At 35.4% G+C, this 13813-nt stretch overlaps 2 protein-coding genes and 1 pseudogene across 2 annotated transcripts; 2 read left to right on the top strand and 1 right to left on the bottom strand.

Annotated features, from left to right (window-relative positions):
• The first annotated feature begins 157 nt into the window (after window positions 1-157).
• On the top strand, window positions 158-6038 carry LOC143590101 (autophagy-related protein 9-like). The gene is made up of 10 exons (XM_077070687.1): window positions 158-417; window positions 1233-1879; window positions 2628-2948; window positions 3443-3665; window positions 3749-3928; window positions 4020-4226; window positions 4316-4393; window positions 4605-4675; window positions 4804-4914; window positions 5069-6038. The coding sequence occupies exons 2-10, from the start codon at window positions 1308-1310 to the stop codon at window positions 5856-5858; spliced, it is 2553 nt and encodes an 850-aa protein (XP_076926802.1). The 5' UTR covers window positions 158-417; window positions 1233-1307; the 3' UTR covers window positions 5859-6038.
• A 1036-nt stretch (window positions 6039-7074) lies between these two features.
• LOC143590102 (protein KINESIN LIGHT CHAIN-RELATED 2-like) lies at window positions 7075-10502 on the top strand. Its single transcript, XM_077070688.1, has 2 exons — window positions 7075-8835; window positions 10094-10502. The coding sequence occupies exons 1-2, from the start codon at window positions 7181-7183 to the stop codon at window positions 10296-10298; spliced, it is 1860 nt and encodes a 619-aa protein (XP_076926803.1). The 5' UTR covers window positions 7075-7180; the 3' UTR covers window positions 10299-10502.
• A 1459-nt stretch (window positions 10503-11961) lies between these two features.
• Window positions 11962-13200, bottom strand: LOC143590105 (RING-H2 finger protein ATL16 pseudogene; annotated as a pseudogene).
• Between the last annotated feature and the right edge of the window lie 613 nt (window positions 13201-13813).

Below are 13813 nucleotides of genomic sequence, written 5' to 3'. Positions count from 1 at the left end.
AATTTATTAATTTCATACATTAAATCATTAATAATAATAATAACAACTTCTTGCGGCTGCCTAATTCTAATACAACACTAATTAAAATTTTTTAATTATAATTAATAATAATAATCATCATCATCATCATCATCATCATCATCAAGTCTTCGTCTTGTTTGTTAAATCAAACTTTAGAGAGAGAAAAAAAACAAACAACCAAAAGCTTCTTGGACTAAAAGAAAACTGCAGGCAAAATAATTAAAAAAAAACACATAAATAAATTCCTTCTTTTTCTGCACGCAATCACATATTATTATTATCTTTCCAATCGATTACTTCTGGGTTTGTATCAGTGTTTCATCGATTACATAATCTCGGTTCTTACAGTTCAACTTTCTTGAATAAAGGGTTGTTAACCCCTTCGATTTCTGACAGGTAAACTGCTTAAAGTTTTGATTTTTATGGTTTCCAAGAATCTTTTTGCTGATTTTATTGATACCCAAGTGGAATTTGGTTGTTTTTGATGTGGGTTTGATTTGGGTGCAGCTGGTTTTGCCCTAAATTGGTTAAAAATTGTATCTTGTTTGAATTGGGTAGTGGTGTTATGTGTTATATGTTAGTCTCTTTTTTCCCCAAATTTGAATGTTAGGATATTGTTGAAGAACTTATGACTGCCTTTTTGGTTCTTGTTTTTGTTAGAATGTGGTATAAACTTTAAAGATTATATCATATGGAAGTATTTTGCACCATTACTATATAATAACATAAAGGAAAACACATGATAATAAGACTGGTTGACAATATATAGATTTTTTTATATACTGCTTGCCTTTTAGGATCGAAATAACAAAATTTGTAGAGCGTGTTATGCGTTCTTACAGGTAAACTGCTTTCAAGTTTTGATTTTTATGATTTCCAAGAATCTTTTTACTGATTTTATTGATGCCCAAGTGGAATTTGTTTGATTTTTGATGTGGGTACGGCGGATGTTGCCCTAAATTGGTTAAAAATAATAACTTGATTGAATTAGTTTGTTGAAGAACGTATGGCTGCCCTTATGGTTAGAATGCGGTATAAACTTTAAAGATAGTATTTATATGGATGTTGCCCTAAGTTGGTTAAAAATAATAACTTGATTGAATTTGTTTGATTATAGTATATTTAGAAGACCGGGGGGGGGGGGGGGGGGATACACCGCAATAGGGATGTTTTATAATTATAATTAACATGTTATTTTCTGCCTTTTTCAGAATCTTGGTATGAATAATTAACTTCTTCGGGGGATGGACGACTTGCTCGTGCATATATATAGTTTTATGTAAACAATGTTTGGTGGGAAAAAAGGCGTCACACCTCTCCACCATTTAAAACAAAAACTACTTGGCGAATCATCTTTCACAGCATCAATTGATAATATTACCCCTGAAATCGAGTTATCGGATTACCAACGGGCCCCAAGTCCAGGCAGCGAAAGCCCGTCCGGGCTTCTTAACGGTGAAAGCTTGAAAGTTGAACCGATTGCTGACTTGGATTTGTTCTTTGAAAGACTTTATAGCTACTATTGTGAAAAGGGTCTATGGTGCATTGTTATTAAGTGGATTGTCGAGCTTCTGAGTTTGGCTTTCACGATATGTTTTTCGGGGTTCTTTTTGTTATTTGTCGATTGGAATGGTCTTCGAAGGGCAAAGTGTGGGATGGATGCGGTTGAATCGGGGATAAAACCGTGTGATCTTGCAAAAGAAGCGTTACATGAACATCCTTTGACACCTTTAACAACTTTTAAAGTTGTTATTCTTGGATATTTGGGAATCACTTTCATTTATTGGATATTTTGCTTTCTACGGTTCTTTGTACAGTTGAAGGATACACTAGACATACGCCAATTCTACAGCGACAGGTATTAGTTAACATGATCACTTTCAAATTTCACTGCAAACAATTTTTAAGATGAAAATATTGAGGTTGGTTTCATAGTTATCAAAATCGACCGCTTAAGCGCTTAAGCGCATTTATTGGGCGAGGCGCCTTAAATGCGCTTTTAATGCATCGATATTAAAAGCGCTGACATGTTCCTGTTCTCAAGTGGCATGCGTATTATTTATTAAATGGCTTTTAACCCACCTCTTTCTATTCTCAAGTAAAAACTAAAACTCCCACTAATTAAGGGCTCAGCTAGTTTATTATTTATTATTTAATATTTAATTTATATACGTTTTAATGCTTTTTTCCTATATTTATTATCTATTTTTCTTTTATAAATATAACACAATATATGTTGTTTAGTATTTAGTCATGTTTATCATAATTTGATATATAAAATAATAATAATTATATAAGTATATATTAAATTTTAATATATACTTATATAACTATTATCATTATATATATCAAATTATGATAAACATGACTAAATACTATGAACTGTTTCAAGAATGAATCTTTGTTTTCTTAATAAGATGTTCTACTTTAGTTAAAATTTTGTATTTTAATGTGCGCTTTTTTTTTAAAAAAAAATCGGACGCTTTTTTTGCGCTTTTATTTTGGGCGCTAGGTGAAGCCTCAACGCTTCCGAGCGCTTATCGCTTTTGATTACTATGGTTGGTTTTCTTGATCTAAAATTAAAGTTTTTATTTTTTTGTTGCAAGTCTTGGTGTGACCGACAATGAGATGCAAACGATGCCATGGGCATCGATTCTTGAAAAAGTGGTTAGAATTCAAGAATCACAACAATTATGTGTGGTGAAGGATCTTTCGGCTCATGATATAGTGATGAGGCTGATGAGGAAAGAGAATTACTTGATTGGAATGCTGAACAAAGGGGTGCTAGCTTACCCGACATCTTCATGGGTCCCGGGCGCGGTACCTACCGTCAAGAAAGACGCAAATGGTACACAATATTGCCTTACGCTACCCAAGACCCTTGAATGGACTTTAAATTGGTGCATATTGCATAGTATGTTTGATAGGTCCGTATTCTCTCTCTCTCTCTTTCTCTCTCTCTCACACACGCACGTGTACACACAACACACTCGTATATATATATATATAGGGTAGGGTTAACGTAAAAAACAATTATTTTGTGAGAAGCATAAGAAGAGATCTAGACCCTTGGATCTAAGATCTGGTGGTTGAGATTAGTAGTTTCTAAAAACCGTATAGTTTCCTATTTACATGGTATAGTTTCCTATTTAGGTGGTTTTGTTTTATTTTAAAGCATTCTCACACTTCTTACAAAACAATTGTTTTTTATTTGAACCCTCTTCTATATATATATATACACCATATTTAGGACTCTAGAAAGTTAAAGAACCGTAATAACTCCTAACAACCAATCATTTTATTTATTTATTTTGTATATTTTATATACAAGTTGTTACTAGTTAATATGAATCATTTAACCTGTGAAGGTAAAACATTATTTGTTTTTGTATGTACTAAAATTATATGAAATCTTGTGCAGAAACTTTTGTATTAGAAAGGACTTTGTTAGCGACCGCGATACGTTAAAGAAAAGGCTAATGGTTGTTGGGATTGCAATGCTTCTTTTATCTCCATTTCTAGTTATTTTTATGCTCGTCTATCTGTTTCTTAGACACGCAGAACAGTTTTATAAACATCCTAGTACTGCTTCTTCTAGAAGATGGTCAAATCTTTCTAAGTGGATATTCAGGGAATTCAACGAGGTGATCATTTTTCTTATTTTTTGTTAGTTTATTTCAACCCGCAGCCCGTTTGTTATACATCTAAAATTTTACATTTTTTTCAGGTGGATCATTTATTCAAGCACCGTATCAACAGCAGCGTTACACACGCCTCGGATTATTTGAAGCAATTCCCGTCTCCAGTTCTTTCAATCATTGCAAAGTTTGTATCTTTTGTTTTTGGTGGATTTGCTGCAATCTTGATCATCATCGCGTTTCTTGAAGAATCTTTACTTGAAGGCCATGTAATGTTTTTATACACACGTTAATGTAATAATAATTTAAAAAAGTCAAACCGCCCCGTTTTGACTAAAGTCTTGATCTTTTTTGTTGCAGATTTTTGGTCGTAATTTGTTATGGTATACTGCTGTGTTTGGCGCAATAACTGCCATGAGTCGAGCCCTTGTTTCAGATGAGCTTTTAGTTCTTGATCCACACGGGACTATGTCTTTGACCATTCATAATACTCATTATATGCCCAAAAAATGGCGTGGGAAAGAAAGCACTGAATTTGTTCGAGTAGAATTTGAAACCCTTTTTCAGGTTAAATTTTGGCCCTTATTTTGATTATATCTTTTTATATTTTATTATCTGGTGTGGTGCTGATGTGGCAATGCATGTTTGTAATGTAGTACACTGGGAAGATGTTGCTGGAGGAGATGGCGTCAATCTTTCTAACTCCATTCTTGCTTATCTTTGTAGTACCCGAGGTATCGTTAATATATCTTTGCGATTAACATTAGTGGCATAATTTGTTAAATGTCTAAAATGCCCCTTCAATTGAGAAAAATATAAAATTTTTTCGACCCAACGCGAGCTGTTTTTTTATTAGTTTTTGTTATTATATAAAAGTGATTATTTTATCTACCTTATTTTTGTTATTATTTTATAATAAAATATTAAAGTTTGTCAATGATGCAGCGAGTTGATGATATACTGCAGTTCATTGCGGACTTCACTGTTGATGTTGAAGGCGTTGGTCATGTTTGCAGGTTCATATGCACCACATTATTATTTTCATTGCTCATTATTTTTTTTTAATAAAATCCTCATGCAGTTTATTTTCTATATCTCTATTAACATATAATAAATAACTTGACCAATTAACATATATCTGCAGTTTTAGCTTGTTCGACTTCCAAAAGCACGGTAACAGCAAGTATGCATCTCCACATAACTCGTCAAAAACCGACAGAAGTTCACAAGGGAAAATGGAGAAATCATTCCTAAGGTATGAAAAATGTTCGACTGTTTGTGAAATGTCTAAAATACCCTTGTCTTGTGAACAAATTTAATAACTTTTCAAAAATGGAAATATGTTTCATTAATTTATTATTATTATTATTATTATTATTATTATTATTATTATTATTATTATTTTGCAGCTTTCAAAGTAGTTATCCTTCATGGGAACCAGATGCAGACGGAAAGCGATTTCTTTCAACGCTCAAAGCGTTTAAGGAACAAAAGTTTAAAGAACAGGGTATAAGCCCGGGCTACATGAACCCAAACCAACTACCACAGTGGGCCCAAACCTACCCGGCCCATGGCGACCCAAACAGCTACTTTTCTCGTGAAACGGGCCCAAACGTTTCAAAAAGCTTTTACCAACAAGATTGCATGTGGCTCATCAATCCCGTTCACAAGAACCATCCGTACATCCTTGACTGGTACTACACATCTCCTCACCATCACTCGCATGGCCACCAAGACATCGAGTCAGGCCCGATTGACGACATGTCCCGGGACCGGGCCCGGTATGACGAGAATTGGGGAAGCTTTTTTGATAACCGTGTCGAGAGTAATCTAGAAGCTTCTACGTCGGCTCCTTTATCTCGTCAAAGTGTTCTACAACATCATGATTTTGGCCAGACAGGCAGGAGCCACTGGTGGGACCGGGGTGGTGGCCCACGAGGGGTGGGCCCAGGCCCGGGACCTCAAACGAGCTTTGTCGAACCGCCAAATTTCAATCGTGACGATTATAATGACTACTATCATGATAATGTGTCGGACCGGAGCTTTGAAGAGCATGGTCAACCGTTTGACTGGGGACCTTCAAAGTCAAACGAGTTGTCGAAGACTTTTTATATGGATGATATTGGAGGGAAATTTGATCTACCGTTTGATGATATCTATGAAGAACAATCTGAAAGCCCGACAAGAAGCCGTGTGTAGTTGCTATATGTGTGTTTCGGGTTTTAATCGGTGTATGGAAAACAGTTGAACATTCTTTCATTGTGTATATATAACTTGATTAGCGAAATTAAAGTCGAAAACGTGTAAGAAAAGACTTTAGTTTTGGCTTAACATGTTTCTGTCTTTGTTATTAGTTTTATAGTTACATGTTTTAGAAAATTGTTAGTTGGATTTTCAAAAAAAAAAAAAAAACTTTACTATGTTAGAAAACAATTATACTCTAATTAATATCTTATCAGTGGTAACATATAGAATAGAGAAAAAATACACTTTTTTAACATGATACAAAATTTTTACTAACACTTCAATAATCATTAATCACTTTCTAATACTGAATTTTTTAAGTAAAATGTCTGTTATCCTATAAATTTATTATGATTTTATAAACTATTACATTTTACATTGTTAAAAAAAACATATTAAATTACCAACTTGGGTTCTCCTGTAGATACCCAAGTTTGATCCTCATTTGTGTCACTTCTGATGGATTATAATAATGAAGCATTTGACTATTTGAGCCAGGTCTTGTAAGGTTGTCAGTTCAAATCCCGAGTCCACCCATGTTTTTCCCCACCATGTGTTACGCCAGAGAGTTATGCTCTTATGATGACATAACGACTGTCAAGTGGCAACGACAGTATGGTTTCCCTAGGAATGCTTAAGCTAAACTATGAAGCCATCGTTGGCCTAGTTAAGACAAAATAGTTTGGCCAGAATGAGGGCTCTCCAAACTAGAAGAGTGCGATGGCCTAACAAAAAAAATCGTCATTCCGAAAAAAAACCAGTAACCTCTTATGATCTCACAAACAGTGTTGCAAAAATCCTGACTAGGCGCCGATTAATCCCCGATAAATTTTGGGCTAGTTGGCCAATTAATCGGTCAATGGTCATATCCGGCTAAAATCAGGATTAATCGAACATAATCGGCCTTTTCTCACGAGTGTGGCCGAAATCGACAGTTTCCGACAAGATTCCGACCAAAATTTGCGGTTTCCGATGAGATTACAGCAAAAATCAGCGATTTTCAGCGAGATTCCAACCAATTTCCAACCAAAATATGTTTTTTATATGTATAAAACTAAAAATTACGTATAAAATAAAAATTTGTGTGTATATAAAAATAAAAATTATCCATTAAAATTCGATCAAATTAATCCTGATTATCGTTACTACCAACTCCACACTCAATTACCTTTTTACATCCTGCTCACAAATCACAATCCAACGTCATCTCTTCTCTAGGGTTTTAACAAGGGTTTCTCCCAAATCTCAAAACACCCAATTCTTGAAACCCATTCACCATGAAAAAAGCTTCATCAAGACTCCTTCTTCTTCACTCCCAATTCCAAAACCTCATCACCAAAACCCCAATTCCTCTTTATTCCACACAACCCATCACTCAATTCTCATCAAGCACCAATCTTGATCACCAAAACCACCAATTCAACCCCAAATCACCAATCTTTTCAAGAAACCTCAACACCCATGTCAACCCACAACAACCCACTTCCCAGTTACCATCCAGACACCAAAAGATTCAAGAAAGATCCAATCTTGTTGACCAATTCGAGTCCGCGAAAACATCCGGTGACATGATCAAGGCATTTGAGCAAATGGGGTCTGATAATTTTGATGAAAATGAGTTGGGTTTGGTTTTCTTGAAAATTGGACTTAAACTTGATGAAGAAGGTGAGTACCCTGATAAAGTTTTCGACTTTGCTATTAAAGGTTTAAAAATCTTGGATCAAACCGATGATCAAGATTTGTCGTTACCTCTTGCGATGAATTTGCAGCTTTTAGGTTCAGCTTGTTATAGTTTAAATAAATTTCAAGAAAGTTTAGGGTATTTGAATAGAGCCAATAGGATTTTGAGTAAGTTAGAGGAAACGGTTAGCGATGGGTTTGAGATCAAGCATGTGTTGCACGCGGTTCATCTTAATTTAGCGAATACCAAGAATGCGATGGGTAGGAGAGAGGATGCGATCGGGAATTTGAAAAAATGTTTGGAGATTAAAGAAACGTCGTTGGAAGATAATAGTTTAGAGCTCGGGAACGCGTACCGAGACATGGCGGAAGCGTACGTTGCTATTTTGAATTTTAAGGAAGCATTACCGTATTGTGTGAAAGCTATCGACATGCATAAAGTGGAGTTAGGGAATAATTCGGTTGAAGTGGCGCATGATAGACGGTTGTTAGGTGTGATTTATACGGGATTGGAAGAGCATATGAAGGCGTTGGAACAGAATCAATTGTCGCAAAAGGTTTTGAAAAATTGGGGGAAAAGTGCGGACTTACTTCGAGCCGAAATCGATGCAGCGAATATGCAGATTGCGTTAGGGAAATTTGATGAAGCGATTAATACTTTGAAGTCGGTTGTTCTTCAAACGGATAAAGAAAGTGAAGACCGCGCGATGATATTCGTATCGATGGCGAAAGCGTTATGTAATCAAGAAAAGTTTACCGAAGCGAAACGGTGTTTAAAAATGTCGTGTGGGATTTTGGAAAAGAAGGAAAAGGTGACACCTTTAGAGGTGTCGGAAGCGTATATGGAGATATCGATGCAGTATGAGACAATGAGTGAGTTCGAAACCGCGATTTGTTTATTAAAGAAAGCGCAGAGTATGCTTGAGAAGATACCGAATGAGCAGCATTCGGTTGGGAGTGCTTCGGCTAGAATCGGGTGGTTACTTTTATTAACGGGCAAGGTGCAAGAATCGATACCGTATTTGGAAGATGCGATTGAGAGGTTGAAAGAGAATTTTGGTTCTAAACATTTTGGAGTTGGATATGTTTATAATAATTTAGGGGCGGCGTATCTTGAGCTAGATCGACCTCAATCGGCTGCACAAGTTTTTGCATTGGCTAAGGATATTATGGACACTTCACTCGGTCCTAATCATGCTGATTCGATTGAGGCGTGTCAGAATCTTTCAAAAGCGTATAGTGCAATGCGAAGGTATGGAGCTCGTTTTTTTCTATGTTAATATTGCTTGGATGCGTGTTATGACAGTGATAATTTTGATGTTGAAATGTTGAGTAATTTGAATTAGATAATTACCTATTCAGCTATAATATTATGAGACATGTGTGAACAGGTGATAATATCTGGACACATTTTTTTATTGTATAAAGTTATAACTAATTTTCGACAGTTAACAGTATACTAAATGGGTTGATTTGGGTTATATTTTATCTTTAACGGGTCAAACAGGTAAACACAAGTACAACTGATTTAGCTAAAAAGGAAACGGGTCAAATGAGTTGAACGGGTAGGTGTCTGAATACATATTATTTGCTCTGCATCAAAATAATGTATTTTTGTAATCATATTTGATATTAATTAGTAATTACTTATATAAAACTTAGCGAAAGTGGACAAAATGTTTCATACAACCCGACCTGATCTGTACAAACCATTTTGACTCGTGCAGAAGTTACCATTTTGACCCGTTCAAAAGTTACCATTTTGACCCGTACAAAAGTTACCATTTTGACTCCTAGAAAAGTTACCATTTTGACTCCTAGAAAAGTTACCATTTTAACCCTTTACCCAACCTGCATGTAGGGGTGTGAAAGAAACCGAAAAATCCGATCCGAAACCATAAAAACTGAAAAATTTAAACCGAAACAAAAAACAACGGTTTTTTTTAAACCGCACTAACTGTTCGTTTTTGCATCTAAAAAAACGAACTGAACCGAATTTCTAAATTTTTGTTTTTTTATATTTTATATTAAGTAATTTATAAGAATTTAATACATATGTAACTCGAATATTTTTGATCAAATGTATAACAGTCTATCATTTTACAATTAACAAAATATTTTATACCTAAATTCATTATTTTTTGCCAACTTTTTTTTGGCCTTAAATTTTCAAGCTCAAATGGCAAAAACCGAAACCGAACCGAAACCAAGACAAAAACCAAAAAACCGAAACCGAACGGCTTCAAAAATCGAAGTTTTGGTTTTAGCCAAAAACCGCACCACGCACCCCTACCTGCATGAGTGCATGTTATTTAAATTTCGAATTTTTGAAACTCAATACATAAAATGACCAAAAAGAATATTCATGTGATTAAAAAGATACTAAAGTCATAGATAATCAAATAACTAATACCGAAATCTACTTAGTACCCCCCCCCCCCCCCCTTTCCCAAATATGTATTTTTATCAATTTATAACTCAGCTGCAATTCATTTTATCCTGTTGTGTAGCTATGCACTTGCAATAAACTTTCAAGAAAAGGCTATCGATGGTTGGAGAGGGCATGGGCCGAGTGCAAGCGAGGAACTCAAAGAAGCCATTAGGGTTCTTGACGAACTAAAGGTGAAAGCTTTGGGTGAGTTCCATGATAAAACCGCGTTGCCTGCAACTCATCCTAGGAGAAGAAGCTCACGGTCTAGCAGTTCAGTTGACTAAAGGTTATCAAATAAAAACTAGATATTATTAAAGGTTTTTAGCCTTTGATGAGAAGCTAGTCTTTGTTGCTAGAAAACTTTTTTGCTTTGTGGGATGTATTAAAGATTATTTGATGTATGCATTTTAATTGAAAACGCGTAAAGGTTATTAGATATCTTGACTCGTAGAGAATGAAAGATTGGCGGATCGATGATGTGAGTAATGGGTCAAGTCAGGTTGTGTTGACATACAAACACTTTTTTTCTCTATTTTTTTTTCAGTAAAAGACTTAAGCGTATTATTATTATTATTATTATTATTATTATTATTATTTATTGTTGTATAAATCGTATTAGCATATCTAAAACTTTGAATAAAATGATTTAGGAGGTTGTATGCATTTAAATATTTTGTACAACTTTTAAACTCCTTTTTGGCTCCTATGACATATTTGCATTCTAGCTATTTTTTGTTTTATTTGAGATAAAAAAAATGTTTCTTTGAATGTGAAATTGAAAACTCAACTGTTGTATTATGTGGTTGATTTATGCATGTCTTTTTCTATGTTATGGGTATATATCAATGGTTGGTGTTATGGGTATAACAATTTGGTTTACTTGATCAAAGTCTTGGTCAAACAGGTGCACACAAGAAAGTAACCATCTTTGCTTGGAAGTTTAATAAATCATATTATTAAATCAATTTAGGCATACTAAGACAATGCGTAGTGGATGGCGAAAATGGAGAGTTTTGAGCGACTTTGGGCTACCCACCGGGCGATGGGGGGGGGGGGGGGGGCATAGATTTGCCTCCGGTTGGGTTAAAAAAATATATTGTTTTACTAAATGGACCAATGGCAATCGTTTGGGGGGGGGAGCGATTTTTGACGTGGAAAACAACTATACCCCTAAAATGAAAATAACCCATTTATGACGTGACGTCACATGTCGAAAACCCCCCTAATTTGTAGTCCTCCGCTACACATAGCCTAACAACTTTCTATCTGCTTGATACATCCTTGTTTTAGGAATTGCAAAATTTCCAAAACCCGAAGGGAAAACCTGAAATCTTTATTGTATTAGGTTGGGCATGTGAATTGTATTTAAAAAAATTGTTGGTTCAAGATATGTCGCCCGATTACCTGCATCAAAACCGAATGTATTAGTATGTTATATTGTTATATATTAAACAATATGTTAAGGTTTTTAGAAATTTGAAATCATTTAAACTAAAGAATTGTTAGAAGTTGAGTATTTGATATTTCAAGTCTGAGTTTTAGGTATTTTTTTACTACATAAAACCATAAACGGTGACTGATGGTATTCACTAGGTAATGAGTAACAGATACCCAACGGGTATAAGACATAGGTAATGAAACCGAATCCAATAGTCCCAAATCGTTAGTAACTGGTTGGTTTGGTTCATAATTCGACTTAAAAACCATTAAAATCGAACCGTAAACTCCATAGGATGATTGACAACTCCAAGATAGATGGCTAATTTTTTAAAAATTGTAATTCTACCTGAGATGTGGCATGGATCTAGAGGAGTTGACTGTCTTTATAAGCAAAAGAATCTTGAAAGACCAGCAACCAGCCAACCATGATTAAATCACTTGGTGATTACTCAAAGTAGACCAACACTTCAGCAGACATGTCATATCTTAAAAACAACTAGCTTTACTGACTTATACATCATGCAATAAAACTTGTTCCTCCCAACCCATCATGGGTCCATCACTCAAGCACATTGTAGATAGAATAAAATGATTTCCATTCATTAAAGTTTCTCCTAACCAAAAGTGATATGTGACAATCATTCTTACACCCCCATGCTACCATTTTAACATAACCAAATTGTGTCTCAATTTTGTGTGACTATAATCTTTTACATCATGTTATCTTTTTCTAATACAAACCCGAAAAAAGCGAAAAAAATAATAAAAGAAAACGAAAGAAAACACTAAAACTAGATGGGTAGAATCGCGTTTCTTGATCTTGATTCTCGACCATTCCCAAACGAGAAAAAATGTCGTCTTGATCTCCCACTCCCACTCGTACTCCCCTCTTCGTTGCTCCTATGTTCTTAGAGATTCATGTTACTTTGCAAGATTTCTTGAACCGATAAATAAACATGTCGGTCGATAACTGAATCCATCGAGAAAGATCTTCGTATCGGTTGGATTGTAAAGCTTTCATCTTTTCCTCTAATATCAATGCTTTCATCTCCCATAATGGAAACATGATGAGTCTTTCTTGTTTTAGTTCTTTTCCCACTAATCTTTCTTGGAGAATGGCTTCTTGATTGACCCGATCTTGACCCGTTTTGGTCATGTCCCAACTCAATCACCAGGAAATCTTGATCCCCAATCGGGCTCGATAGGGGATCTTGAGGTGAAGAAGTTGGGGCAATTATGTGGTCTTTCGGGTACCTTGCAGTACCCGAAATACTCAACCTACAAAGAGGACAATTCGCATTGTTTTGAAGCCAGATATCAATACAATCCAAATGAAACGCGTGGTTGCAACTTGGTAACACCCTTAAAGTATCCATTTCTTGAAAATCATTTAAACAAACCACACATTCATACCAACTCCTCTTTTCGCCTTCGGGTTTAGTGTATTGACAAATGGGAATCTCGCGGATTAGTAACTCATCAAGCCCTCTAACTTGCCAAGGAGGGGTTGAGTAGGCCGAGGATAACGGGTCGGTCCTGGCCCGTTCTCGGCCCATAGAAAAACGTCTTAACGGGTTAACTTGTTGCCAATTGAAACACCCTCGGGTGACGAAAAAGTAGCAGGAAACGAGTAGGAACGCGGTTGCAACGATGCATAATGCCGCAATGGCTAGTATTGGGACATTTGAACTCGTTGGATCGGATTCGAAAGATGACTTATGATGATCCATTGGTGACTTATAGGAATGGTGTTATAATGATCAATAAGAGATGTGGAGATTGAATAGAAGGTTGTTATGAAGTGAAAAAAAAAGTCAAGATGGATGGATTAATAATAAAAGGAATTGAAGTACAAAAAGCAATAAATGAGTGGGAAAGAAACACATGGTTGCTTCAATGAAGATCTTGAAAGATGGAGGGCTTTGACTTGAGCAATGTGCTCCATGAGGTTGACAAATGCAGCTACAAATTAAATAATATTGGCTCTTTGTTCACACCCACACCACCTCCATACATAGATTATTATTATTATTATTATTATTATTATTATACTATATATAAAGCCAAACCTAAAGCTACAGTAAAGCTCATATAAATCCAATCAGTGGCTGCCATGTGACAGCCACTAAGTTTAACTTTTTTTAATATTTCAACATCTTTTTTGGTATTTTAATATTTGAAACTACTTGGGTTACCAAAATCCATGCTGGTGCGATGGCTTGACTGTGTAGCTGTAGGCTACAGCTCCCGAGTTCGAGCCTCCATAGGGCGCCCTTTTGTTTTTTTTTAGTATTTTTTCATTTAAAAGTAACAAAAAGGTAAGTTGTTGTGGTGATGGTGTTGTATTGTTGCAACTTGC

This window comes from Bidens hawaiensis, unplaced genomic scaffold, assembly GCF_021521415.1.
Source record: "Bidens hawaiensis isolate Kalapana, Puna unplaced genomic scaffold, B.hawaiensis_p1.1 tig00038170_1, whole genome shotgun sequence".
In the NCBI taxonomy this organism is placed as follows: domain Eukaryota; kingdom Viridiplantae; phylum Streptophyta; class Magnoliopsida; order Asterales; family Asteraceae; genus Bidens; species Bidens hawaiensis.
Note: the sequence above shows the minus strand (reverse complement) of the source record. Positions and strands in the feature narration are given on the sequence as shown.

What these genes read in the sequence shown, in the direction of transcription:
- LOC143590101 (XM_077070687.1), top strand. Translation starts at nt 1,308, where the DNA reads ATGTTTGGTGGGAAAAAAGGCGTCACACCTCTCCACCATTTAAAACAA. An exon ending in TATTCAGGGAATTCAACGAG is followed by an intron (nt 3,666 to 3,748) that starts GTGATCATTTTT and finishes CATTTTTTTCAG; the next exon opens with GTGGATCATTTATTCAAGCA. An exon ending in AATCTTTACTTGAAGGCCAT is followed by an intron (nt 3,929 to 4,019) that starts GTAATGTTTTTA and finishes TTTTTGTTGCAG; the next exon opens with ATTTTTGGTCGTAATTTGTT.
- LOC143590102 (XM_077070688.1), top strand. Translation starts at nt 7,181, where the DNA reads ATGAAAAAAGCTTCATCAAGACTCCTTCTTCTTCACTCCCAATTCCAA. An exon ending in GCGTATAGTGCAATGCGAAG is followed by an intron (nt 8,836 to 10,093) that starts GTATGGAGCTCG and finishes CCTGTTGTGTAG; the next exon opens with CTATGCACTTGCAATAAACT.